This window comes from Terrapene carolina, unplaced genomic scaffold (assembly GCF_002925995.2).
Source record: "Terrapene carolina triunguis isolate 2854851 unplaced genomic scaffold, T_m_triunguis-2.0 Scaffold194, whole genome shotgun sequence".
NCBI lineage: Eukaryota > Metazoa > Chordata > Testudines > Emydidae > Terrapene > Terrapene triunguis.
Genome location: NW_020664545.1, coordinates 11,960,072 through 11,987,721, shown reverse-complemented (window position 1 = coordinate 11,987,721; position 27,650 = coordinate 11,960,072). Strand labels below are relative to the sequence as shown.

General features: G+C 52.3%; 1 protein-coding gene across 10 annotated transcripts in view; it reads right to left on the bottom strand.

Moving 5' to 3' along the window:
• Positions 1–621: 621 nt before the first annotated feature.
• The window catches only part of TCF3 (transcription factor 3), a 115,420-nt gene continuing 88,391 nt past the window's right edge, over positions 622–27,650 (bottom strand). For 2 of the 10 annotated variants that reach the window (XM_024218393.2, XM_024218394.2), the window contains exons 8-19: positions 20,917–21,019; positions 20,273–20,412; positions 17,926–18,052; positions 16,186–16,244; positions 14,917–14,995; positions 13,536–13,609; positions 12,509–12,712; positions 10,681–10,804; positions 9,228–9,387; positions 7,775–8,013; positions 2,666–2,810; positions 622–1,149 (exon numbers count right to left, since the gene is read on the bottom strand). In XM_024218393.2, coding sequence (XP_024074161.1) covers positions 2,668–2,810; positions 7,775–8,013; positions 9,228–9,387; positions 10,681–10,804; positions 12,509–12,712; positions 13,536–13,609; positions 14,917–14,995; positions 16,186–16,244; positions 17,926–18,052; positions 20,273–20,412; positions 20,917–21,019 — 1,452 coding nt within the window. In that variant the 3' untranslated portion in view covers positions 622–1,149; positions 2,666–2,667. Of the gene's footprint in view, positions 1,150–2,665; positions 2,811–3,359; positions 3,587–7,774; positions 8,014–9,227; positions 9,388–10,680; positions 10,805–12,508; positions 12,713–13,535; positions 13,610–14,916; positions 14,996–16,185; positions 16,245–17,925; positions 18,053–20,272; positions 20,413–20,916; positions 21,020–27,650 lie in introns of all 10 variants that reach the window. The other 8 variants (XM_024218396.2, XM_024218401.2, XM_024218398.2 and 5 more) reach the window with 6 other exon arrangements.

Genomic DNA, 27,650 nt, shown 5'->3' with positions numbered 1-27,650 from the left:
CTCCTCTCTTTGTTCGGCATGTCTCTCTCCCCTCCTCCCATGGAAGTGGCTCTGATGGTGGGTGAGTTGCTCAGGTGCGTGGGAACGAGGTGTCCCCCTCTCAGCCCTGGGTTCTCCTGTACATGGTATGTCGCTTCTTCACTTACCAATACCCCAGCTTCTCCTTTTCCCCCTGGGTCCAGCCTCTCTCTCTATTGGCAGCTCTTTCTGCCAATCACGGCCACATGTTCTGCTTTAGCAGTGAAACTCCAGAAGACAGCCGTGCTCTTTGCCTCTTCACTTCTCACTCTCACCTCCCATGAAGGAGCCCAAGTCTCCACGGACCCCTGCGAATGAAAAGCATCTTGCAGAGACCCCCTCCCTCCCCCAGGTGGGTCCTTGTTACCGAGGCTGGGAGAAACCAGAGAACCACTGATGTAAGCTGCCGTAACTTGCTTTGTCGATTAACTTCCTTTCCCCAATTGAGACGTGGCCAAAGCAGAGATGACGAATTCAGCACGTGAGTTTTTACAATGGAAGGTACAAGCCAGGCAAGGAACAAACATCCCCCCGTGGCTACATTCGCATGTAGTGGCTTTCAGAGCCGAATCTGAGAATTTCTCTCTTTTTTTTTATATCCAGTCTCTTTTAATACAATTTTAATATTCTGGTTGATCCTAAAGATGCAACATCAACTATAGAAACAGCAGCAGAAAAGCATGGGGTACAAGACTTTTTTTTTTTTTTATACAAAAATTTTTTTTTGTTGCTTACAAAACATATGCAAAAGAAGCTAAAAAAACCAAAAGGCATTGCTATTTTGTTCTACCTAAAAAATCTCATAACTAATGTTCTTTTTAAAAAAAAAAAAAGAAATATTAAGCTTAGGCACAATTTTGCTGCTGGCTGCTTGAGACCAAGCCAAGAGAACATGACGCTCCCCCTGTTAACTGAGTGATATGTATTGACGGGTCCATACTTTATACTTAAGGCAATTTTTTGTTTTGTTTTTGACCAAGTGTTTGTTTCTTTTTAACGCCCCTTAAAGCATGCCAGGCTCCTTTCTCGTGTGTCAGTATTAGCAGTACTAAAGTTTATGGTTCAAGAAGGTTGCAGGTCACACCGAGGGTTTGCTTCCTACCCATCTCTGTATCCGGGGAACAAAAAGATCTACAAATAAAGAGAAACAAAAGAAAAAGAAAAAAGAAAAAGAGGGAAACCCAAGTGAGAATAATATCTTTTATTGGACCAACTTCTCACTGAGCTTGTCTCTCTAATATCCTGGGACCAACATAGCTACAACTGCACTGCAAATAGCACTTTATAGAACAAGTAGGCACATGAGCTGTCCTGTTCCACTTGCGTTTATCCCTGCATCCAGCACAGCAGTTGAGTGACAGCCGCGAGTGGAACTGCTAATTGTAACTAGGGAACGACAGTGCTTCCTGTCCACACCAGCGCTCTGATGTTACAGCCAAGAACCACCATTAAGATTTGTCTGTGGCCGGGTGAGCATCTCTTTTGTGTGATGCTCCTTTGCTGAAGACCAGGGCCACATAAACTGTAACGCTGCCTTTACAACCTCTGAAGCGAGTGCGTGCGGAGGGATGAACGACGTTATTAAGTGTGCCCAAACTCTCAAAGGGAGATGAGGTTTTAGATATGTACCTCTACCATTTAAAGGGCTATGGGGCCGGGCCAGAAACTGTTACAGCCTCAGTTAAATGGAATCCGAATTTCAGTTTGGTCTTTTCCCCAGGGACTTGCCTCATGCCACCACTCAGGACGCACCTTCCTGGGGAGCACACGGGGTGATGAGCAGCACGGCTCCAGCTCCTCTTAATAGCTGCTAAATTACAGTAGCACTGGGCCATCAGCTGCCGGGCTTGTGCTGTGGTCTCCAGGGCCTATACTGCCTGCGGCCTCAGCAGGGAGGGGACTTCGCGCTACATGGCTTGACTGCAGCATCAGTGCTAGCTCATTGCATGAAGCTTGGAGTTTGCACTGAGGGTACGAAACCGTTTTATTTTTAAATCCCCCATCACAGCGAGCAGATTTTAAACATGGCCTGCACACGCAGGAGGCTACAGGGACTACACGTTTCTGTAAGCAGGGGGTGGGGATTATATTTTCAAAGGGAGGGACTGAGTAAAGCCTCCATGGCCTATAATACAGTCTGAAAATACGGTGTCTTGCTCATCCTAGCAGCTGTGCTGCTCCTTACAGGGTACAGGCTCTTGCAGCACACGTGGCTTTAGCAAGCCTTCAGGTTCCTGACACAGGGAGAGCCATTGTATGGGGACGCTCTTCGGGCACAACAGTAGAACTCCGGTAGATAGTACATTGTCCCTAGGGGTGTCATGGAGGGGTGGAGATAGAGAATAACCTAGTCAGTAACTGAAGGAATTAAATGTTTCCGTGTGTGTCTCATGTACAAAGACAAATGAAAGGAGATGTCTAACTTTACCGCAGTATTTTCCTACAGAAGGTGATGGACAAAGTTAAAGGGCTAGCTCTTAGGGGCCAGAATCATGCATTTTAGTTTGCTCCACTGGTTGCTGTGAATTTCAGTGAGGGATGAAAGCCAAGCTGTTAAATAAGGACATGCGCTGAGCCTGGCATAGATTTCAAAGAGACACACACACACACAGCCGAGTGCTGGGACCTGACGGGCAGAGGATGATACCTTCACATGTGTCCAACGGGGTTGTGACCGTCTCCTAGACCAGGGTGTGAAGCTGAAAGTGTCATCTGGGGATCTCCTACTACTCCGGACACTTTCTCCTCTTCCCGACGCTTCAAACAGGCTGCTTTAGGGTTCAGATTGCGCTCTAGGCCAAAAAGAGCAAGGGGGAAGGGTGGGGAAAAAACTCAATTCGTGCCACCGCATCAAGGAGCAACATCATCCGAAAGAAAAAACCCAGAGTCCCAAGACAGAAGCAGTGGAACGCACAAGGAAGTCACCCCAGTGCAAGCTCTTTTGTACCCTTCTGCTCCACGTAACAGCAGCAGTTCCCTCACTGGACCCCCTGCCAGAGCAAAACTTCTTTCCCCTGCAGGAATATCAGGCCAATTTAACGCGTATTGGTTTAAAAAAAGACGGTCAGAGTTGGTGGGCTGAAGACATTTAAGATTGAGTTTTCCTAAGCCTCCACGTGGAGTTCAGATGCCTCATTTCCATATACTGCGTGTTCAGATCCCAAAGATGAGGCCTTGGAAATCTCAGCCTAAGTGCTTTCCACTGCAGCTCCCCACTGGAATGGCAAACATTCAACCTTGCAACGAAAGCTTCAGTTATAAATACATAGCCAGAGACAGGCACACGCAAACGGACGGGAAGAGAAAAGGTCCCAAAATGCACCTGTCACCTGTTACCATACCTCGTACTTGCTGCTCCAAGCCCAGAATGACCTGCACCGCTTGCTGTAGGATGATCAGTTTGGTCTGTGCTTTGTCCGTTTTTAAGTGCATCTGACACATGCGTCCCAGCTCTTTAAAGGCCTCGTTAATGTCCCGCACACGCACCCTTTCCCTGGCGTTATTGGCCATTCTCCTCTCCCGGTCCCTCAGATCTTTGTCCTCCAGTGATAGGGCCTCGTCTGTACTGCTGGGTTCACAGCACCACAGGGGTTAGTTAGGGAGGGTGTAACCGACAGGGGCTGGTCAGTTGCTGTGCTGGTAGTGCCACTAGTGTCCACTGCAAAAAGCTCACATTGCAAAAGCCAATTGACAACGGAGAAAGGAACTTCCCCAATTTTCAAAGCAACCCTGGCTTTTGGGTTCCTTATCTTGGAGAGCCAAGCTAAGGTGCTGCCAGCACCAGGCCAACCTCTCTGCACAGTACAGTGGGCCAGCGTGGGGGCTGATAGGCGGAAAGGGAGGGCAGGCCGCTGGGAGGAGAAGTACTTTACATTGCTGTAGCGCCTGCAGATCAGCGTGCTCACCCTGAGCACCTCCTCTGATCGAGTCAGAAAATGGGGCGTTCCTCGCATGGAAAAACGTTGACTTTGTGGGAAAATTTTCAGTCGAAAACCAGAAGTTTTTGGTTTTCAGCTAAAAAACGTTTGGCTTTACAGTTTTCCGAAGAAACCTCATTTGTCAGTGGATAGGCACCTGCGTGAAAAGTTTAGTCTAGTCGAAAGCTCCATCTTCCATCAAAAGCAGTTCTGATTGAAAATTTTCAACCAGATATCACAGCCCCGATAGGTCGGCCGGTCCAACACCCATCTTACAGGTGGGGAAATAGAGGCACACAGAAGGAATTACCTTGCCATGGTCAGTGGCAGAGGCAGGAACCGAACCCAGATCTTCTGGCTCCCAACCTGTGCTCTAACCACTGAATCAGGCAGACAGCTTGGAAATTTGAGAATTTAAGTCAGTGTTGCATGAGTTATTCAGCATCTCAAAAACCGCCAGGAAGGCAGCTTGCTGGTTGGGGGCTATGAATGAGTTAAAGAGGCAGCATCTACCTGGCTGCTGCCTCAGCTCCATGAGGGTGGCGGAGATGGACTTGCAGAAAGCCACCCTAATCCAGCTAGCTTCCACGCTTCAGCGCCAGGAAACAACCCCTAGATCGCTGCAGGCGTGGGTTTGTTCTGAAGAGCGTAAACGAGACTTGAGAGGTTCCAGAAAAATGGGCTGTGGGGGCAGACTTACAAAACTGGAGAATCTGCCAAACCCTAAACCAGAAGCAGGCCTAGGAGAGTTGGGCACCCAAATCCCACTGGTATTCAGTGGGATACGGGAGCTGAACTCTCCGATACCCCAGCCTAGGACCAGTGACTCTCACAAACTGTTAACATGGCCTAAACTAGGGCTGGAGATAGGAGTGACTGACGACTTTAAAACCATGGTCATGAGCTCATGGAGTCCTCGCCCCTTGCAAGCCGAGCAAGGAGGCTGCGTGTGGCATCTCATTGTTTTTGCTACTCTGGCAGTGTGCTGCTAGAGCAAGAAACCAACTGGTCTTGGCCTGGGGGGTGGCCTGCAACGCAGAGACATGCTGGCAGCACCTGAAGAGCTTGGCTTAATCTGCAGCGCCTTTCCCCTCCGCCTCCCCCCTTTGATGCAGGGACGATCTTCCCCCCCAGAGCAAAATTCTCACAGGAAAGAACAACTGCCTGAAGACTGTCCTGGGCCGGGCCTCAAATTGGAGTCTGGCTTCTGCCTTCAGCCCCAGAGGAGCCGGATGGGATTAGACCGCCAGCCACGAGAGGGTAGCAGATGCTATGGGGCCGCGAGGTACCTGCCGCCAGTGCCAGCCCTGCTCGGAGAAGAGCATCCGGCAACGCAGGAACACAAGCTGGCTTTGCTGACTGGAGCCCCGCGTACGGCGGTGCAAGGTGACTGAACAGAAGGGACCTTTGCTTAGTCCCATTCCTGACTATCCTGGCTCGTTCAGACCCTCCATCCCCATGAACCAGGCTTTCGGCATCAGTGTGCCAGGAAATCCACTGCTGGAAGAGTGCCAGGGCCTTGGGAGAATACTTGTCACCTGGATTCTCAGCCGGCTAAAGACGCCAGCATCTCCCTGAGCCCAGGCAGAACCTAGCGAAGGCTCTCACCTCAGCAGAAATCCTAACCCGCTCTCTGACACTGCCCTCAGAAACCCTCGCAGTCATACCTATCACCAGCGGCCGGCTCAGTACCCCCCTCCCCGGAAGGGACTCCTACTCAAGCAAAGCCTTCTGCATTTTGCCATCAACAGAGCTGCATCCGTCTGCCATCTCTTGCCCTCTACCCACGAGCGCTCTGCAAGTGCTGCTGGATGCCATCAGATGGGCATGACCAAGCTGCAATCAGTCCCATATGGGGAACGGAGCACTGGGTACCTAGCCCCCTTCATGGAGCCCACTAAGCGGCGGCCAGGCCAATGCACTGCACAGATCTGCGTTGCCTGGCCGTTTCATAGCACAGCTCTAGCCACAGCGACACCTAAGCTGCCTCTAAACTACTGCAGCGTTCCTTTTCATCGTAATAAAGCTACCTGACTATTGTGAGAGGCCCCATCAACAGCGGGGTTCGGAGCCACCTGCCATCATGGCCTCCCTCAGAACGGAACGGTCTGGGAAGCGCGTGGCAGGGCGTTCAGGGGAAAGGGCGTGTCTCTCTCCTGGGACATGGCCCTGAGAACGAAGGCGTTGGGGGACCAGCGCCCTAGCTCACTGCATGGGTACTGGCTGGCAGCGCAGGAGGCGGGGGCTTTCATCTCTGAGAAAGGCTTTAAAAAAGGACAAGCGTGAGGAGACCAAAGTGAACACGGTGCCAACTCTCTCTCTCTCGCCCGCCCGCCCCGCCCGCCGTCTCGATCAGCAAGCAGCAAGTACAAGGTAGAGAGTGGGACCACCGAGAGGTCACGGCTGGGGACTGTCTGTAGGAGATCGGAAAGAACAGAACAAAAAAAATAATAAAAGGAAAGGGGGGGGGGAAGGGCGACAGGAAAAAATACACGTTATGAAAGGCAAAAAATTACAAACTGAAGAGAGGCACAAAAGGACTCCAACAGCATCACAGTGCAACAGCAGAGGCCAGCAGGGGGGAGAGGAGCCAGGCACAAACCAGGGTTTCATAGGACCAAAGGCTCTGCAGGAAGGAAAGGGGTTAACTGGCCACAGATGCTTCTGCAACGCTGGCTACTGGGGGTGGAAGTTAATAGGGAGCATGCACGGCAAGTGTTACAGAAAAAGCAGCAAAACCCCCTTGCTACTCCGAGCAGGAAATAAAATAACAACAATAATAAAAAATAATAAAAAAATCCAACAGCTTCCCCTCCAGCTGGATTGACTGCACCCAGAGATCCACTTCGCCTGGGAAAATCACCCCGGGGCATGATGAACATGCTGAACTAGATAGGCCTGGCAGGGAGAATGGCTTCAGGACCAAACCGGTGTCTGTCTCACCACTGGAGTCGGGTAAAGAGGGAGGTGCTGCTAACGGCAGAGAGCTCCCCCAGACTGTCAGACACACGGACGGCATCCGTGGCCGGGTCGTCAGTGGTTAGAATCCAACTGCTCACAGACAGCAGGCTCTGAGACACAAGGCGTCCAAGTATGGAGGGCTTGCCTCTCCTCTGAGCTCTCCACCCACTGGCCTGTTCTGAGCTCTCCACACACTGGCCTGTTCTGAGCTCTCCGCTCACAACTCCGAACACCAGCGCCTCCCACTGGAGTGCCTCACGCCTCCTCCCAGGCACAGCTGAACCTAACGCTGCCTGCAATTCCTCCCAGCTCTCCCCCGGTGCATCAGCAGCTGCCTATTACAGCATCAACCGGAGGAGAGCAGAAATCCCCACTCCAGGATTGCAGGGGGGGTGTATTTCCTACAGCTGCTGCGAAGAGGGAGAAAGGACGGGCACAGCACTGCTGCCATTGGGAAGGAAGCAGCCCCTGGAGACACTGCCATCTCCTGTTCTTTCACTCTCAGGCATGCCTTCTTTTATGGCCCAGTGGCAGGGAAACCTCTCTTGGTTGTAAGCTAGGGCGGCGTTCTAGAGACATTAGGACAGCACTAAGAGATGCACACGGGTTTCCACAAAGGGAAGTGACCCCTGTGCATTCAAACAAACAACATGCAGCACATGCAATAGCTTTAAAAACAAAACCAGAGAGCATAGCAGGGATGCAAAAGATAAACAAAATTAAATAAATAAATAAAAAAAAGACACTTTAAAGGGCCTTGAGAACCCAAGGCGGCGCCGTGGGAAGAACAGCGCAGCACCACGGCACAGGGTAGAGAGACAGACAGCCCCGTGCCGATCAGATACGTAAAATATCACCACTCTGGGAGCCTCACTGACCTCTAACTTGTTGCTCCAGGTTCAGTATGACTGATACGGCCTGGTGTAGGATTAGCAGTTTGGTCTGCGGTTTTTCGCTGTTAAGGTGGAGTTGGCACATGCGTCCGAGCTCTTTAAAGGCCTCGTTGATGTCACGGACCCGCAGACGCTCACGGGCATTATTGGCGACCCTCCTCTCTTTCTCCCTCTCGGCTTTTTGCTCTGGGGGAAGAAGATCGTCCTCCTCATCCTCATCTTGACTAATGGTTTGAAATAAGAATGAGACAGGGACATTCCTCGTGTGCACGCTCAGCACTGGTCAACTCACATAACAAAACATACATCTGCCGCATCATGATTATCTCCGCATTGAAGGTCATCTATCAACAAGCCCCCCCTTGCCGCTACGGAGTGGGAGCATTGCCCCGCGCCTCCCCCCAGCACTAGAACCTTTCCAGCCCTGGTGCACAGCATCCCCGCACTCCCATTTGCCCTCAGACGCAATTACACGGAAAGGATGCCATTTCGAACCAATAAAAGGGAACGGTTCACAGGAACAGAACAGAGCAGTGCAATTAACCCCTGGAACTCACTGTCACATGATCTAAGCATGGCCAGAAACAGGAACGGACGTTTACACGGGTAATGTCAGCATGAAGAGAAAGGATTAAAAATATAGAGTTTGGGGAAGGCTTCAGGGCGTGAGCCAGCCACTAACTGACAGAAGTGGGGAGGGAATTTCCCCTCCAGGCAGGTTATGATGTCACTGCCCATTGATGAGCTCTCTGAAGCAGCTGGAGCTGGCCAGTGTTGGAGACGGGATACCAGGTTAGATGGGCCCCACGTCTGATCCAGTCGGGCTATTCCCACGTAACTGGCTTTGTGACAGAGAATCCATAGAGCCCAGACGTATGTAGTGAAGAGACCACCCAGGTTCCACCACCTCCTGCGGACAAACTAGCGATGGGTCTGTCCGAGGTCAGTCAAGCGGTCGGCCGTTCCCAGCACAGCCCAGACTTGGGTGCACAAAACCATGACTAACGCCCGAGACCATCCAGTTGGCTGGGCTGCAGCCTGCTTTGATCTCCAGGGCGTGGCCTGTTTCTTGCTCACTAGGAATGCCCACAAAGGTGGGCAGGTGGAGCATTGCTGGGGCTGGGAAAGATGCAGGAGGATGGGCCCAGCACCGCCATTCCCCCTCCCTAAGTGTCATAAATCCTAAGAGGTGGCCTCAAACTCCTCCCCCATGGGAAGCAGGGGTAGCTCGGGGCAGTGCTGGTCTCAGTGCAGGAGCCTAAAGCTTCAGCAGCCTGGGAGGCTTGGCAGGGCCCTGGCACAGCATCCCTGGATCCAGCTAGTGATCATGTTCTTAGCAGGAGGAAGGCCGACAGGACACACACACAGCCTCCCCCTCCCCCCAGCCTTCCCTCCTGTCCCAACACCCTCCCTCCAGTAACAGAATAAACGGAGAGACCTGTTCAAAGAGCACCTTGTTCTGTTCCGTGACGGCTTCATTTCCTTCTTCTCCTCTTCCGAGTTATCGGCCACCGATGTGTTCTCCTCGTCCTCCTTCTCTTCCCGCTTTATTTCGCTGGTCCCCGAGGAGACGCTGGCTCTGCCCAGTCCCGTCAAGCCTGCAACGGAATCAAAGCAGCACATGGCCGTTGGAGAGCGATCGGACTGGGGCAGGATAGGTCGGGGGGAAAAGCCGCTTGCTGCAGCTGCGGACGGGCTCCCGACACATCTCCGTCTCCTCGGACACTTATGAACAGGCTGGAGAACCCTGGTATAGCTGCATAGCATCTCTCATCCCACAGGACCCTTCATCGCCTAGACACACACAGCCATGCAAACCAGCCACCTCTGGGGAGAAGGGAGGCGACCAGGTACGGAGAGAGGATGCTCGGGTTTGCACACACTCCAGGATGAAGCGCTACCGGGTCTCTGGGCCCACGCAAAGCAGGCAGGGCCTTGCCAGTTACGGTCTCATCGGAGACCCACGTGCCAAAACCTGCACAGAACTCAATCAATCAGCCTGGGAAGGAGGGAGGGCTGGGGCTGGTCCAGCTGGGATTTGGACCAATCGTCACAGGCGAAGTTCTCGACACCTCCATCCGCAAAGCTCGCCGCACACAGCCCGGCCACGTGGTTAACGTCAGTCAAGACACAGACGCCACCGACAGACAGACTCACTTGTTCTGCACCCACCACTGACGGTGCACGGAAGGGTGGGTGGGTTTCCCAAGGCCAGGCTCTCTCAAATGTCTATGGCTACGTCTACATCACGCGCTAGCCGTCCGATTCCCCGCTAAACACACTAGCACCAGCTCTTGGTGAGCGACTACAGGTATGAACAGCCCAGCTGCGGCAGCATGTGCAGCGGAACCAGTGGGTATGCAATCGGCTGGGCCTCTGCCACCACTACCCATGCTACAGCAGCCATGCTGTTCTTTACAAGTGCACTATCTTGGTGAGCGGTGGTGTGAGTATGTGCGCGTGAGCAGGGGAAATCACACCCCTCGCTGGTACTGTCCACGTACTCTAAGATACACTCTGCCGTGTCCCCAGGAGCTTACCTCCCACCCTGCCCCAAATGCCCTTCAGCGTCAGAACTCAACTGCAACCACAAACCAGGCAGGACTCTAAGAACGATAGACCGTGAAAAATGTATCACGGAAAGTTACTGGACATTGCCCATGGGGGAGCTGCAGCGTTCCCTGCCTCCAGGGTGGTGCTGACCCAAAGGCTCACACCCGGTACGCGCTCCCCGCTCTAGCCCATACGCGTGCCGTGCGGCTGGGAACCACCCACCCACAGAGTTTTCTCCACTAGCTTATGCTTTTAATGGAGCCAGGTCTTGGGGTCATCTTACTCCAGATGGGCCAGGGTCAACCAGCCAGCAAAGAAGTGTGCATGGCACCCCTTACCGCTGTACGTGTCTTGCTGCCTGCTGAGATCAGGGAGCGAGCTGGGTTGCGATGGAAGTGTAACATGGTTGTGGAGCATGCTGGGGTTGCTGGACAGTCCGTCTTCGGGGTGACTTCCTCCCACCTACAGCAGAAAAAGCGGAGCAGCCTTTAAGGGCCAACAGGAGAGCCAGGAGACAGCAGGCACTATTCAAACCGAATATCCCTGCTTCGGAGCCAGGAGCGCGCCGTGGTCTACACCAACACCTCACCTACGTGTTCCCTTTCTCCAACACCCAACAACATCCAGCCTGATCCGGGCTCCCTCCCTCTCACCCCAAGCCTGGGTGGGAAGAAGGTAGAGAGGAATAGCTTAAAGCTACTTCCATACCAGCTCCTCTCGGGGAACGGACAGTCTCAGTGGGAAGCGGCATGTCCAGCTCATGCTGCAGATAATTCACCAGTAGGACGCATCCCCAGCAGCATGAACTATGCTTGTGTCATCCTCCAAAGGAGCCCCCAGCGCTTGAGACACTAGGTGAGACAAAGCCTCAGGGGACTGGCTGCAGGGGACACGCTGGCACCTCAAACGTCTGTGATTCAGGCTGATGCGTCTCCAGGGGGCTACCCCACCACCGCCAAACCCCCTCAGAGAAGGAGCCTTCACTGGAGAGCAACTCACAGCCCCCTCTGAAAGCTTGGATGTGGATCTTGTTATTACTGCTATCTCAGCAGTGCCGAGAGCCCCTTTTCACAGACCTGGGGACTGTAAGAAACCCAGTCCCTGCTCAGAGGAGCTTATAATCCAAAGGTTGCCAGGTGCCTTATTTTTAAATGAATAGATCCACGTTCATTGTGTGTACAGAGCACCTGGGAAGCTTGAAACACCCCCCTCCTGGGTGTCCTGCCCCTCCTCATGCTCACATCCCGGCAGGAGGCTCCTGATCCTGCTCCCTTCAAGGGAACAGAGCCCCCTCAAGCACTCGTTCACAGAGTCAAAGTCTCTTGGACCGGAGGGTCCCCTTGTGATCAAGCCTGACCCTCCTGCACTGCATATGCCGAGAACATCCTGAAGTTATTCCTGGGGGGGGGGGGGGGGGACGACTCTGGAGTCCAGGCCCTCTGAGCAGGCAGGGCACCGGGCCACGCTCTTCTCATGTGGTTAATTATTCAGTAAGCAAGAAGAGTAGGCGGTGCCTGCCTCAAAGGGCTTACAGTTGAGCAAAGCCCAGGAGTCACTCAGCAAGTAAACCCGGTTATAAGCGCTCTCGATTCTGCAGACACCCCCTCGGTTCCAGGGTCTACTGACTCTCTTCCCCACTTATCCCTGCTTGGAGGGCTTATTCTAGGAGGAGCTGCTTTATTGGAGATCCCCATGTTCAAGCTTTCACCCCTACCCCAGTAGGGGACAACAATGTGACCTCCACTTTTCATGCTGACCAATATCATCTCATGGACAACCTGGGCTCCCCCAGGCTGACTGCTGGATCCAGCTGTGGTCTGGAGTCCTACATTCAGGGCTTATCGGTTCAACTCAAGGTACACACTGAAACCAACCAGTGCAACCCCCTGCAGAAACACTCCTATTTCAGTTTAAGCCGGTGGCTTATTTCGATTTAGCTTTAGTTGATTAGCTTTAATCCTGTTGCCAAACTGAACTACACCAAAGTCAGGGTATTCACACAGTGGTTTGCACTAAACCAGTACAAGTCTGTGTGCAGATGGGGCCTTGGATTGTAAACTCTCTGGCAGGGACTGTCTCTGGCCTTCGTGTCTGTACAGCTCCCAGCACAACCAGGCCCTGGCATCTAGCGCTACAGCAACCATCACCACCAGTGTCCTGACTCACCAGACTTGAATGCCTGTTCCCTAGAGGCATAACTGAAGTGGGGAAGGCCTGGCTGAGCCCGCCCACTGAGGCGCTGTGACCAGGGGCCGATCCCAGCAGGCCGTGCATATCTCCGTGGTTGGCTGGCATGGCAGCCGTCTGGCCCACCGCGTGGTTCCTCAGCACATGGATGGCTTCATCCAATCTGTCTTCCATTTTGTTTTGCTTTGAGGGGCGGGGAGGGTGGTGGAGAAAAATGAAGACTCCATTAACATTGAAAAACATTGCCTGCCTGGCATCTGGCCATAGCCTCCGTGCATCAACAGAACCACTAGCTGCAAAAACAGACAACCACCACAAGGCTACTAGAGAAGGGTTACTACCCCCGTAACGTTCCCTGTGCTCAAACTCTGCCAGCAAGCTGGGGGGCGCCTAAGTGTTGTTGCATGGGAAGGGAACTTTAAAGTGGGCGTGATTAGCCTGTGGAACTCCCTGCCACAATACACTGAGGGATTCCAAGAAGGGATTAAGCCGTTATATGGATAAAAGGAACATCTAGAGTTGTATCAGAAAGGATAAAAAAATATAAAGGATGTAAATCCTCACACACTTCTGTTGACTACTGGAGGTTGGGGAGAAAGCTTCCCAGCTGGGATAGGTTATTACACAAGTGTTTAGGGTGTGTTTTCCTGCACTTTTCTCTTAAGCACCTGGTGCCGAGCTGTGTCAAACAGGACACTAGTCTGGGCGATGTGGTTTGCCAATACCTATGACTTTGTTTGCAACTGAAAGCTTTTCTCCAGTGTTAAGCACTTCACTACACAGTGGACCCTCGGGCTAGATCTGATGGGTAATCCGGCCGTGCGATGCTGCTCAGAAAAATAACCAGTGCCATGGGGGTGGGTTCAATGGTTCTCCCCTTTGTACTCCCCCGCCACATTTCCAACCAGCCAGCAGTAAATGTGTTATTTCATGAACCGCTGCTCACTGCGGGAAAGGGATGGGGGGAGAGACAAAACCAAGTATAAATGATTGACGTGATACTTACTAACGTGTGGAGAGTCCCTTCATAGCTAGGAGACAAGGCACCCTGTCCGCCCGCTCGGGGCCACTGGGAAGTGCCTGGAACAAATCGCACATTGGATAATTTCAAATGCAGCCCTCAAATGCGACACTAGATGGGGCTAGAACACCACGAACAGTTGAAAGCCCCCCAGGTGGCCTGCCAACTGTGTAAATGTACATACGTCTGTTGGACCAAAGAGGCAACAAGAGGGTTATGGGGCCGACATCATTTCCATAGGAAACTCAAGGTTGTGGGGAGAAATAAGCTAACAAGCTTCACCCCAATGTCAAGTGAAGCATTAAATCTGGGAAAGACAGAACACACATTGAGAGAGAGACACACAGACAGACAGACAATAGGTTCTGTCCTTAGTTCCCCCTCACCCCAGTAGTGCTATACTTTGATATCAGTGCTTTAGCCCCTGTTGTAAACCCTCTCTCTCAGAAAGCCAAGTTTTTGCCCCCAGATGTTACCAGAGTGGCGAGATGGAGGGATCGAACCATTCGATGCCCCCAGAAAGGTCTGATGCCAGTTCAGCTGTGCCTGTCATGCCACATGAAAACGAGCACAGTTTTGTACTGCTCTCCCTCTCTGTCCGACAGAAGGGAGCTCAGAGGTGGCCGACTGCATCTTTACGCTTTGAGATATTTCTGGCAACAGACCTAATAACGATCCGGGTTGGGAGCTTCAGTCTTCTGCAGAAGGAGGCACCTGGAGCAGGCTGCCATGATTTTTTAAAATCACAGTATAAAACAGGTTCTGAAAATGGTTCGAACAGCCACCTCCTGATGAACATGGAGCCCCTCCCACAGGCACACGCTTCATTCCCAGAGAACAGTGACCGCTCAAAGGGCACATCGACGAGAGGCTTGCAAAGGGGCTCTCGGCAGGAAAAGAGGATGCACCTTTCACCCAAGTAGCCGCAAAGCTACACTTCAGTGTGACACAGCATCACCGGACGTGGACAAGACTCACGGGCGGCTAGAATATTTCCTGCCAGGTCACTTCTTTGGAGACAAAAGCCAAGGCTTTCAGGAGTGACTAGTGATTTTTGGTGCCCACTCAGATACCCCTTAAAAGGGGAGAAGGCTCACCATAAGAAGGTCCATTCCAGACACCTGAAGCCAGGTACCCAAAATCACTAGCCATTTTTGAAAACCACGGCCGGGGACTATGGAGACAAGATGTCTCTCCACACCCAAACCAAGCAATTCACAGGAGTTGGGTTATTATTTTTTAATTTTAAACTTTTTTTTAAAAAAGATATCCTCCCCCCCCCCTTTTTAAAAGGGAACTGGTTTGATCAGGTTTGTAAAAATGTTGCTCAAGCAGTTCTCAGGAGATCAGCGCATCGAGCACGTACCTGCAAGCCCCTGAGGGGAGCCCACGGGGGTGGAGGGGTTTGAAGAGAAGTTATTGCTAGAGTGATCTGGGGAATAAATCTGGAGCGAGAGAGAAACAAAGCACAGTTAGCCAAGTACACCTTCGAAACCTAGCGTTCCCGGCCCTGTAGAGCTGCAAACCCTTCACTGCCCTACGCACCTGTGTGCCACAAGTACCTACAGCACAATCCCATTGACTTCCAAGTCTCTCTACGTCACCCTCACCAATTCCCCCAGGCCTGCATCTACGCAACAAGCATGCTTCCTCAGGCCCACCCCCAAGCGCTCTGCTGGCCAGATTAACCTCGGTCTCTATGCTACTGCTGCGTTCCTCCCCCCGCCCCAGCTCCTTCCCCACAGCAAGCGCCTCCATTTGCCACCTTTGTCGCTGGGCGCTCGCGACGTGAGGTGGTTTCCTGGGTGTTTGACCCCAGGGTGCAGAGACCCCAAGGAGTGACAGTGGAGGCAGGCACTGCGCGGAGCTGGCTTCCGCATGGGGTGAGGCACTGGGGGCTGGTGGACCGAGCAGGGTGGGTCTGTGGCACGCAGCAGCAGGCGAGGCCTGAACTCTAACTGAAAGCAACCAGTTGGCCCGACACGGAACATGGGTCAAGAGTCAGCACTCCCCACACTAACCCAGCGGGGCCACTGAACTGTAAACAAGCCCCCTCACATCAGCTACGGCCTGGAGTACAGAACCTAAGCCCGTATCGCCCGGTGCCCAAGGTATCACAGCAACAGGCAGCGGAGGGGGACTGGACTGGGATTTGCCAGGCCTGGGTTCTATTCCTCTCTGCCCAGGAGCAAGTCACTTAACTTACTCTGAGCCCCGGCTCTCCCGCTGTGCCCTACTTCCCAGTGGGGTGGTGAGGAGTGACCGTGAAGCACTTCCCCTTTATATCTATGGCCCCAATTCCTATAGTGTCAAGCACCTAAATCTTTTATTTCTTCTTCTGGGGAGAAAAAGAGCATCATCTCCATTTTACAGCTGGGGAACAGGCAGACACGATGGGACTTCTCAAGGATATATATGGCCTGATCTGCTGGGCCATCCTTCCCCTTTTCCTTGCCAGTTAACAAGCCCAACATGAGAGCTGTGTGGCTCCAAGCACCCGAACCACCACGCCGTGGAGACGTTTAACTCTCCTTTCCAGGGCAGGGAGCAAGATGGTCAAGTCAACAACCCCACTCCAACGCTTGCTGACTCGGAGGGGTGTTGGGAGGAAGAATCCAGATCAAGAAACACTTACTGAAGCTAATGCTTTCCCAAGCGCATCTCCTGAGCTCCCAGCTGTGGTTCCTCTGTTGCCTGCAGAGGGAGAGAGAGAACACAGCCCTTACCCCTCTGGTCCTTGCTGGAGCGTGCTCCAGGCTCAAATCAGAACAGGTCACTTTTGGAAAAACCCAGGGGCACTTAAAAAGAAAAGTTGACCTTTGTAGTCTGCGCGCACAATCTCCTACTGAGACTGGGAGGGGAAGGTGGCAGCAGTTGAAGGCAGGATAAAGTCTCTCACTCAGAGTTTTAAAAAGACCCACTTTATTCTGGGGGAGGGATAGCTCAGTGGTTTGAGCATTGGCCTGCTAAACCCAGGGTTGAGAGTTCAGTCCTTGAGGGGGCCCACTTAGGGATCTGGGGCAAAATCAGTACTTGGTCCTGCTAGTGAAGGTAGGGGGCTGGACTTGATGACCTTTCAGGGTCCCTTCCAGTTCTATGAGATAATAATATATGGAGATACGCCTATTATATTATATTATTCCCACACTTCCCTTGGCTGCTGCTGCCCTGAGAGTCTCGCTCTGAACAGCAGGGAGCAGGCAATATCCACTGCGGCTGCCTTCCTGGAGCTGCAGGGATGTTAGCACGAGATGCCAGGTCAAAGGCACTTTGCCATTCAACATCTCCCACACAGCAAACCCCAGTTTAACAGGGCACCTTCCAAGGGCTGGTCTACACTGGGGGCGGGGATCGATGTAAGATACGCAACTTCAGCTACGCAAATAGTGTAGCTGAAGTCGAAGTATCTTGGATCGAATTACCTGGGGGTCCACACGGCGCGGGATCGACGGCCGCGGCTCTTCCGTCAACTGCGCTACCGCCGCTCGCTCTGGAGGAGTTCCGGAGTCGACGGTGAGCGCGTTCGGGGATTGATATATCGTGTCTTAACGAGACACGATATATCGATCCCGGATAAAGCGATTGCTACCCGCTGATACGGCGGGTAGTGAAAACGTACCCCAAGCCCCCACAGTCCTAGGCCCGTTCCCTCCCTGTCCCCAAACAAGGGTTTCTCTACAAAACAGAACTATCAAGGTCAGGAATCTCAGTTCCCAGCGATCATGACGTTAATTTCAGTAACAGGTTTTGTAACAGATTCAGCGGGGTTAGAGATTAAAGCACTCAGGGGTTTAAAATGACATTTGAACGCAGCACGAAAATTCCTACTCCTGATCTGGACGAACAACGTCTCCCCCTGCACCTTCCCCACCTGCCTCAGGTTTAACTCCTTTCTGCCTCTCGCTCAGTGGTCGCGCCTCCGAGAAGCGACTGCACAGATTCCAGTTTCCCTCTGGGACCCATGAGCTGGGTGTGAAAAAACATGCATGGATGGAAAGCAACAAGCAACTTAAACCTCTGAGCACAGAGGCTGGGGAGGAGGGGGGGTTACTTGTGCAAAACCACACAGATCCCACCCCTTCTTCTCTGCCAGATCATGCCTGATGATCCAGCAGCAATAACCCGCACTAAATCTCTTGTCTCGTGGAGTAACTCCAGGCCTACGTGCGACACATGAGGGATAAGACCTGGTGTGATGCAGACATACAGAGCGCAAGCATTATTCTCGAACGGCCCAGACAGTGGCTTTAACTCCACAGCTCCTTGTGCATTAGACATTTACAATGGTTTGCCTTTCCTGGATTAACCTACATGCAGTGGGAGAGTGGAAAATTTCAGTGGCCTCTGCCCAAGACTTGCCAAACCATGTACATACCCATCATGCTGTCTGTCCCACTGATCGGTGGCGTATGACTGGGCACGCCATAAGGGGTGGAGGCAGAGGGAAAGCCAGACACAGAGGAAAGTCCGCCATTAACTTCTCCTGAATGCATCGGGTAGTTCTAGAAAAGAGAAAGGGGAAGAGGCATGAGAGATCCCCTGGGACAGTCCACAGCGCGGCAGGATTTAGGAAGCACCCCCGCCAAGGTGAATGTAGAGGTTAGTGAGGGTGGATCAACTGTGCCCTCTGATGGACCAAATCTCTACCCTGTCTTCCAGCGGCTGGAGATGGCCAGTGCTCCCTCAAATTTTTTACGTCCACATGCGGAATGTATTTTGTTATGTGCACCAATATGGAGGTGATGTGTGGTGGGGATGGGGCCGAGGGGTTTGGAGTGTGGGAGGGGGCTCAGGGCTAGGGCAAAGGGTTGGGGGGGATGAGGACTGGCTGGGGATGCGGACTCTAGGGTGGCACTGGGGATGAGGGGTGCAGGAGGGAGCTTAGGGCTGGGGCAGAGGGTTGGATGCAGGGGGTGAGGGTGCTGGCTAGAGTGAAGGCTTTGGGGTGGGGCCAGGGATGAGAGGTTCGGGGTGCGGGAGGGGGCTCAGGGCTAGGGCAGAGGGTTGGGAGTGTGGGCTCTGGGGTGGGGCTGAGGGGTTTGCGGTGCAGGCTGCCCCAGGGCTGCAGTGGGGAGAGAGGACTCCTCCCAGCCCTCTCTCCCCGCAGCAGCTCAGGACCAGGTGAGAGGAGCCTCTCCCCGGACATGGCAGCTCCGGCGAGGCTGGGCTGGCGGAGGGGCTCCTCTTCCCAGCAGGCCTGGGCTGGGCGCCTCTCCGTGCCTGTGCGGCCCTTGATAGCTTGCTGCGCTGCCGTGCAGCTTACAGGGAACTTAGGATGTTGGCATGTTACTGCAGCTGAGGGGGATTCTGCTGATCTAGTGGTGGGGAAAGTCCCCAACTGCAGCTGAGTCAACATTTTTCAAAATATGTGTGCGCGGAGGGAGAAAACCCCCTCCAAAATCAGCAAAAATTGTGGATATGTTTTCATGAATTCTCCCTCTCCTCACTCCCTTATCACACCCAGCTATGGAGCGGGGGAAAAGTTTCCAGATTCTGAAATTTATCGTTGCCTTTTTTTAAAATGTTTTTTTAGATTTTGGGCGGGGGGGGGGGGGGGGGGGGAGGGGGGGGGGGGAAAGGGGGGGGTTGTGAAAAAGTAAGCCAAAAAGAAGGGGGGTTTTTTTCAGAACGGGCAACCGCCCCGCCCCCCGGAGGGCCCCCCCCCCCCCCCCCCCCCCCCAAGCGGGAACGACTGCGCTCCCCCACTGCAGAAAACAGCAGCCACCGCTTGGAATGCAGGCTCTCATTTCTACAGCTGATCCTGCAGCACCCACGCCTTCGCCCCGAGGGAGGAAGGGCAGTCTGGTAGCTAAGGTACCAGGAGTGGGAGTCAGGAAATCTAGGACCTTGGGGAAGTCACTTAGTCTCCCTGCGTCACACGTGGGGTTGAGAAGATAAATATCCTGAAGATCGTGAGGGGCACAAATGCTGTTGCAGTGAGAGCCATGTAAACACCTCGTTTTAGACATTCACAGATTTTAAGGCCAGAGGGTACCAGTTTGATCTCTGTACAGTACAGTCTGCCCTCCTGTACCACACAGGCCTAGATCTCCCCCAAAATAATTCCCAGAGCAGATCTAAATTGATCACCAAGCTAGTGCTGGGCAGGTCACATTTGGACAATCCAGTGAACACCCACCTACAGCAGGATAAACCTGAAGTGCTCTGCTTTAGCTGGGGAGGGGGAAAGACATTTCTACGTCCAAGTGCCCCCAGCTATAGAACAGGGAAAATACTTCCCAATCACGGACAAACTAAATTAACTAACGTTCGCCAGGGCCTGGATGCTGTGGTGAGGGGCCTCGCAGAAACATCTACAAGGCCGATGACCAGTATTTTCAGAACGGCGGCATAAGAGCATCTTGCTATGTCAAAGAATGAGCCAAAGGGACAGAAGCTAGGGATCTCACTCAACACCATAGTCCACCCCTTGCGAATGCTGATTGAAAGAGTATTTTACAGCAACACTGCACCAAAATACCCTGTGTCAGACTACAAAAAAGTCTCGCCAAATTGCTCCACGGCAGGAGAGAAACATTATTCCCATTTAACAGGCCAGGCAAACTGAGACCCAGATGAGAAGGGAGTCATAGATATTCAGTGGCTGAGCTGGGAATAGACCCCAAGAGTCTAGCACTGTGCCCTATGCTCCTACAACGACATGGCACCACCTAAACATTCACACACTGCTCAAGGCTACGGCATCACCGGAGACACGTTACCATCCGTTCGTGCTGATGTAAACTATTGAAGCCACCGGACTGTGGGAGAGGGGCCGAGGAGCCACCCAGCATGGCTCCGTAGCTCGACTGGCTCATGGTGCCGGACGAGCTCCACAGATCTGGAGAGTTGTGAAGTCCATCTGCAAGGCAAGCAACCATGTCAATACCAGGGATATAAAATCGCAACGCACAAACATCAGCAGGGCAGGAGTCCTGGGGGGGAGGGGAGACTAGCTGAGTAATGCCGATGGCGCGCACTCTGTGCGCACGCAGGAGTGGTGCAGTTAATTATTTGTAGTGCAATAGCATTTAGGGACCACATTAATGGACCAGGCAGGTCGCTAGGCAGGTCGCTGTACAAACACAAAGCTTACAATCTGCGGGACAGCCTCACGGCGCAGGTGCGCTGTAGGACAAGGGTGTAGGTCGGGAGGCTGCAACCAGTCATAAGCCCGGGATCCAATGTAATGGCAGTGATTACAACATTATTGGGCCTACGTATTTACGCACGCCTGCCCCAGCACCACCCACATCTGTCTCCCTGCATCACACGCTGCTAGGAAATCCCCTCCGTCACCGCTTTGGATGTAACAGGATAGGGGGCAGCTGCTGTGACGCTGGGGTCACCAGCATTAACTACTGACCTGGCATGTAGAAGGCTCCAGGATACACAGTGCTGGGAGGTTTCGAGGGGGCATATCCAGCTGGATCCCTGCTGTAGTCATCACCTGAGTTGGATGGATACACCTGCAAAGGGCCGGAAGGGGGATGAGGAAGGGAGAGAGGCCTGCCCATTCAGATAGCTTTAGTGCTTTCTAAATTCTCTTCTCCCTCCCCGCCGCCTTTTCCTGCCAGGCGGCCGCCTTCCCCAGCCAGATAGCCTTTAACCTATTTATTGCGGCTGATAATGTAGCCAATTCCCACAGCAAAAAGGAAAAAAAAAAAAAAAAAAAAGGGAGAAGTTCAGCCAAAGTTAAAGCTGAAAAGCGACGCTACGTTATTCAGGAAATCCTCACCGCTAAGATGGGCACCAACCTTAACTCTGTCCCTTTCTCCCTGGTGCCTCTCCCCACTGTCACACTAAACTTGGCCTCCTGTATCCCTCATCACATCTCATATGTGGGCTGGAGATCACCTAACTGACCCTTCCCACCCGGACAATCCATCTTTCATCGAATAAATCCAACTGACGCGCAGCTGCCAACACTCGGGAGGGGGCGGAGAAGAAGTGAAAGCAGAAACGTGCCCTACATTTTTGATCTTTCATGCCCTGTGTGTGACAGAACAGGCCAGCGTGAGAAGTTCCAGCTTTCCTCTTTAGTTCCCTTTTCTGTTATGGCTTTTTATGGGTAACCACAAGGATTATTTCTGGATGTTAAACCCCAGTCCCCAGGCTGATTCAGAGGGAAATGGGATATGGGGGAGGCAAGTATTCTGGACCCATTTGCTCCTGTATCTGCTTTTCCTTACCAAAAAAGGCTTCACTGTCGCCTATACCCAGCTCTTACATAGTGCCTTTCATCCACAGAGCTGAGAGTGCTTTACAAACGAGGCAAGTATTCATTAGCCCCATTTTACTGACTGGGAAACTGAGGCAGACACCAACTCTGAGGGTCCATCAGTGAGGCTCTTCACCCCACGGTAGCCCTTGACAGATGTCACCTCCAAATCCCATTCAGACCCTCTCCTTAAACACACCCACACCCCGCTGCAGGCCAGCTGTCAGCCCAGCAGCACAGGTACAGTGCTGGGTTTGATCGGAATGAAAACCTGCAGCTCAGCATATGCGATGCAGCCCAGGTTGGGACATTTGCAAGCCCTGGCTTATTTTAGCCAGGAGATGTTCTGCAGGCTGAACCATAAGGGCAGACCATGCTGCTTACTGAAAAGCACCATCATCTCCACATGGGCCAGGCTCTTGGGAGCAGGCACATAGCTCTCATGCCGCCATGGCCCACTGGCTGACAGACTCCAAAGGAAGGAGACAGAATGCACACAAACATAATTATGCCTGCATGGAATCTAGAATGCTGTGGGATTTCTTCCTTTAGGGCAAATAACTCTTGGTCAGTTCCATGAACCTTTTATTGTTGGAAATCCTTTACTGCAGAAGTAAAGAGGTGGAACCAACACCTATTCCGTTTATTCAGCACAATTAAGGGACTAAAACGAGAGTTGTCCCTCAAAAGGAAGTCCGCTCGCAGAGGCCCGTTTCTGTAGATGGTTACAGTAATTCTGCAGTGGAGCTAAGCGCACGCCCTCTGTTCAGTAGCACGTCGAGAATAGAGGGCAGGGGAGCAAAGAAAGGGTTATTGACCAAGTGGATGCTAGAAAGCCTGCTGATGACAAATCTCTTGTGTGCTGGTGTTCAAATGTGTTTAACAAATGCACACTGGATATGCAAATAAACCAAAATGCCATTTAAACTGATGCGAAAACCTTCCCAGGACCTATTTTCATCACTATTGATTCATTCTGAAACTATTTTCTTTTTAAATACACATGAAAGCAGGGACCGGGGGTTGCAGTAACTTTGCCGGGCATTCTCAGTTCATCAAATGACTGGAAAAGCATTTCTGTTTGTAAGGGAAGCCAGCAGGGATGTGGCAAGGGTCTATTCCCCCTCCCCCAGTCTGCAACTTCTAACATTTTTATTGGTGCAAGTGCAAAGTGCCAATGAGGAGTGGAAGAATGGCTCTATTTTTAAAATTGCCCAAAACACTAAGAAAATGGGTTTTTAACAGAGAGATAGCAAAAATGTGCTCTGGAAAGCATCTGTGATTACTATTGTTAAAATAAATTCATCCCTTTGCACCTTCAGTTCCTGCTTCTCAGGCTATCCATCCCAGAGACGAAGGCATCAAAATGCACCATCTAAACAAGAGCACCCACAGCTGAGACAAACAACAATAACCGATGCCCAGTGTGTCCAGCGCATGCCTGTAAGAAGTGATGCAATGAATTTCACAAGGCTCCGGACAATGTTTACACTCCAGCTTTAAAAAACCCCACACACCATCTTAGAACTATGTCCTCCAAAGAGGCTTTTAAAATCCCTTGTTCTCTCTCTCTCTCTCATATCCCCCCCCTTCGCTTTCTCTTCTTAGAGAACAAGCCCCCTGACCATGCTCCAAACTCTGTTGTCTTCCAATACTACACACTAGTGTGTCTTTAAAAACAAAAACCCCCCACCACCCCCCACTAGCTCTGTGTCAGCTCCACACAGTAGATTTACGACCCCTGCCCCACCGTTATAACATGTTCCACAACTCTTTGGGCTAATCTGATGGTGATGACTGAATTAAGGGAGAGTTGTAAAAGTCCCTTTACTCCCCTCACTCCTATAGTGACCCCCCCCCGGTGTCTACCACTGCTTTGCTGGTACCCAGAAGCGGCAATCACCGAACTGCAGTGTTCTCTGGGTGATTGGAGGGGAAGAGACAGCAGAGAATGTAACTTGTGACCTTCTGTTTCAACAGATCGCCAAGTTCAGACGGAGTCTTTATTGACCTGATAGCACAAATTTAGATCATAAACTCATAAAAAAAACCACAGAGAGGAGGGGGAAGGGAGAGAACTGACAGATGCTGACAACTGGCCCCCACGCCCTCTTAAAAAAAAAACAACCTAAAAGCCCCTTGCCTTTGTGCATATCCAAGAATCTCCCCATTTCAACACAGAGACAAACCTTGAAGTGGAATGCATGAAAAAAAAGTGTGTGTGTGTGTGTGTGTGTGTGTGTGTGTGTGTCTGGATAGCGCGTGTTTGTGGCAGGGAGGTGGGGAGAGATGGGGAATGGAACAGGCTACAAAGAATAAGAATCCAGTAAATTGACTTTTCCTATAATTTGATTAAATAGCGGGAGCTGGGACAGGGAATCGAATGAAGCACATCTAATAGCCCTGCACCATCTGCCAGCCCCTGGCACCTGGCCAGTCTCCAGGCAGCTGTGCAGCACTGGAGGAGAGGAAGAAGGGGTGGGGGTGGGGAAAGGAGGTTTAACATATTTAATAAATCCTGAGCGAGAATTAAAAAAAAACGTCAGAAATATCCTCACCCAGGCAGGAAGCCGACGCAGGATTCCGAAGGTGCCCAACGTTTGCACCCTGCTGCTTCCCAGACTGCTGGAACACCCCCCTGCCTCCTCCCATACTGACATATGCACCCCCCCCCATTCCTGGCTCTGAACTCCCCCCTCCTCCCCCAGCTCTATTTCAAGGGAGTCAAATTTCAGTCCGATTACTCATTAACACTTCGAGGTCCTCCACGCCCACCACAATGCAATTCACTCATGCAGCCGTCTCTACGTATCAGTGCTCGGTGTGCGAGGCAGATCTAGCGTGTGTGGGGAGTGTGGACACATGCACACACACTTGTGGGTTTTTTTAAAAAAAAAATAAAGCCTGGAGACAACAGATGCATAAAATTCAAGCCGCTCATTTTAACAGGATGTTTCTAGGAAAGAAAGAAAAACCCTGGAAATCTTTCGTTTTGGTGTTAAATAATAAGGAGGCTTTCAAACGGCTTTTTCTAAATACATCTAAGATTATGTTACTTGGGTTAAGGGAGAGGGGAGAAGAGGGGGTATATTTAGGGGGGTGGTTTGCTGGCAATAGAGATGTTCCATCAGCTAAAGCTCTCTGTTGTCCTCCAGAGAGCAGGCAGACGGCTGCTCAACTCATGTCACCCAACCCATCAGCTGCTCCCCCCCAGCCAGCATCCCCAGCTTGCTGAAAGTCACCATGCGCAGAGATAAGAGCCCTCTAAGCCTGCCTTCAAAATATGTAAAGCAGCCGACGAGCCTCCAAAATCCTCGGCGCGCTCGGGAGGACCTGACAGAATCCACACTCTACACGCAGCCCCACAGGAAACAGTAAATCATAGCCAGGTCTCTCCTCCCCCCCAGCCTTTGCCTCTGTCAGCTAGAGAGTCAGACCTCTGGGACCTACAGGTGAGATCATTTCCTGTGTTTAAAATTGCTAGCACAGAGAGTAAAAGGAGGGAGCTTGCCAAGAAACCACATTAAATTCACCAACACTGGGATTCTCAAGGTGTTTTGGTTCCCCCCCCCCGTTATTCTTGTTTAAATGCATAAACCAGTGAGGGACTTCAGGCAACCCTTGCAGACTAATATTACATAGAGCAGTGACCAGACTGTAAATTTATTTGCTAAAATATTCGCCAGCCACCATACTTTTGACTGCAACAGAATCTTCAAACAACCTACTATTCTAGGAGCACTGAAGTCAATTTCCACATGGCTCAGAGACAAAGCCAGACAACACAGAACTACTGCGGAGAGTTGTATGTATCTATGTGGTCTGAGATCACTACTAGACAAGGGCACCTGGATGGTTAAGAAATGTGACTTGAGTCAAAAAGCAAAAGGTAGAGGCTGGCTAGCGTCTCTCAGGGAGGCAGAGCAAATGCTGGATCAACACACGTGTGTCTCTCAGCTCTGGTGCATAGTGCGGTGGGCAGAATCTCTTGTTGACCCAGATTACAAGTTTTTACTCCCTTTATTGGGAAAATGCAGCAGCGGCATACGGATCCAAAGGCCAGAAGGAACCATTGTGAGCACCCATTCAGATCTTCCGCACAACAGAAGAATTTCACTTAGTAACTCCTCCATCTTTTAAACCAGGGGTCTCAAACTCAAATGACTACGAGGGCCGCATGAGGACTAGTACATTGGCCCGAGGGCCGCATCACTGACACCCCCCCTCACTGCCCCCGGCCCCGCCCCCACTCCACCCCTTCCATGAGGCCCCGCCCCTGCCCCACTTCTTCCCTGCCCCCATTCAAACCCCTTCCCCGAAGTCCTCACCCCAACTCTGCCCCCTCTCTGCCCCCAGGCGGTGCAGGAGGTGTGGGGTGCAGGAGGGGTGCAAGGTGCGGCAGGGGGTCGGGGTGCAGGGTGCGGCAGGGGGCTCAGGGCAGGGAGTTGGTGCGGGAGGGTGTGGGATGTGGCAGGGGGCTCCGGACAGGGGGTTGGGGTGCGGGCTCCGGCCTGGTGTCGCTTACCTAGAGCGACTCCAGGGTGGCAGCACCTCACTGAAGAGAGAGGCTCAGGACTAGGGCAGAAGGGCAGGGGAAGGGGAGCCTGCCCTGGCCCTAGTGAAGAGGGACACAAGGACCTGCCGGAAGCCTGCAGCCTGCAGAGCAGAGCGGATTCAACCTGTGCTGCAGGCTCCTCTGGGGCAGTGAGGAGGCAGCAAGTGGGGGCCGGGAGACACTCTGGGGGGGGGGGGGGGGGGGGGGGGCGGGGCCCGGAAGTAAGGGGAGGGGGGGGGGCGTGTGGGGAGCTCCACGGGCTGCAAGGAAGAGCTCCGCGGGCCGCATGCAGCCCGCGGGCCGCGTGTTTGAGACCCCTGTTTTAAACCAAGCAAGTAGCAAAAGGATACGATTTGTCATAGGTCCTACAGAGTTTGGTGTATCCAAGAAGCAATTTTAAGGTGGTTTGTGAGAGGCGAAAGGCAGGTGCTGGAACCAGAGGGGGATTTCTGGCACACAAGCAAGAGGATCTTACCGAATGGATTTTGATGCAATTGAACCCTACCAAGCAGCTGCCGGTCATATCACGCTCCGCACTATTCAGTCAGGCCCTTCTCCTGCTGAAGCGAATGGGAAAGTTCCTACTGACTTCAATGGCAGCAGACTAAGTGCACAGGCTCTAGGCCTATTTTCAGGGTGATTCTTGCACGTGGGGTAATTAGACACAGACTCTCTGCCTCGGGCCCCATTCCTTATTGTGCCATCCAAACTCTGCAACCAGCCGCCAGACACAGTCACATCCACCCTGACTTATTACTCAAAGCAGCACAGGAAAGAATGCGGCTCCTCAGGCCCAAAGGAAAGAAAGGAGAGCGTGGGTGGGGAACACACAGCAGCACAGAGAGAATACGAGCTGCAGCAGACTTTGCCGTTTTCCAAAGCCGCTACTTCACAAGGGGGAAAAAACCTCAGAAGGACCATGTGCTAATGTACCACAGCATGACCGCAAGACACACCTGAGGGGCCATTCGTGACCAGACCTGCTAGTTAGAAGAGAGAGACCAGCCTACCTCCATCCCATCTCCCTTGCCATCAAAGAAGCAGGCAACATCCTCCGGCTTCCAGGCTTGCCACTAACTTTTCTAGTTCGCTCTAACTCACTGATGCTGTTTGCATCTCTTGCTGCCTTTGGCAGCACTTTCCCTGCTTCAGCCACCCTCAACTATTTCAGCCACTGACCAGTCCAAGTTTTCAAAGCAGTTACAGAATTAAGATTAAAGTAAAAAGAACAGGAGTACTTGTGGCACCTTAGAGACTAACAAATTTATTAGAGCATAAGCTTTCGTGGGCTACAACCCACTTCTTCGGATGCATCCGAAGAAGT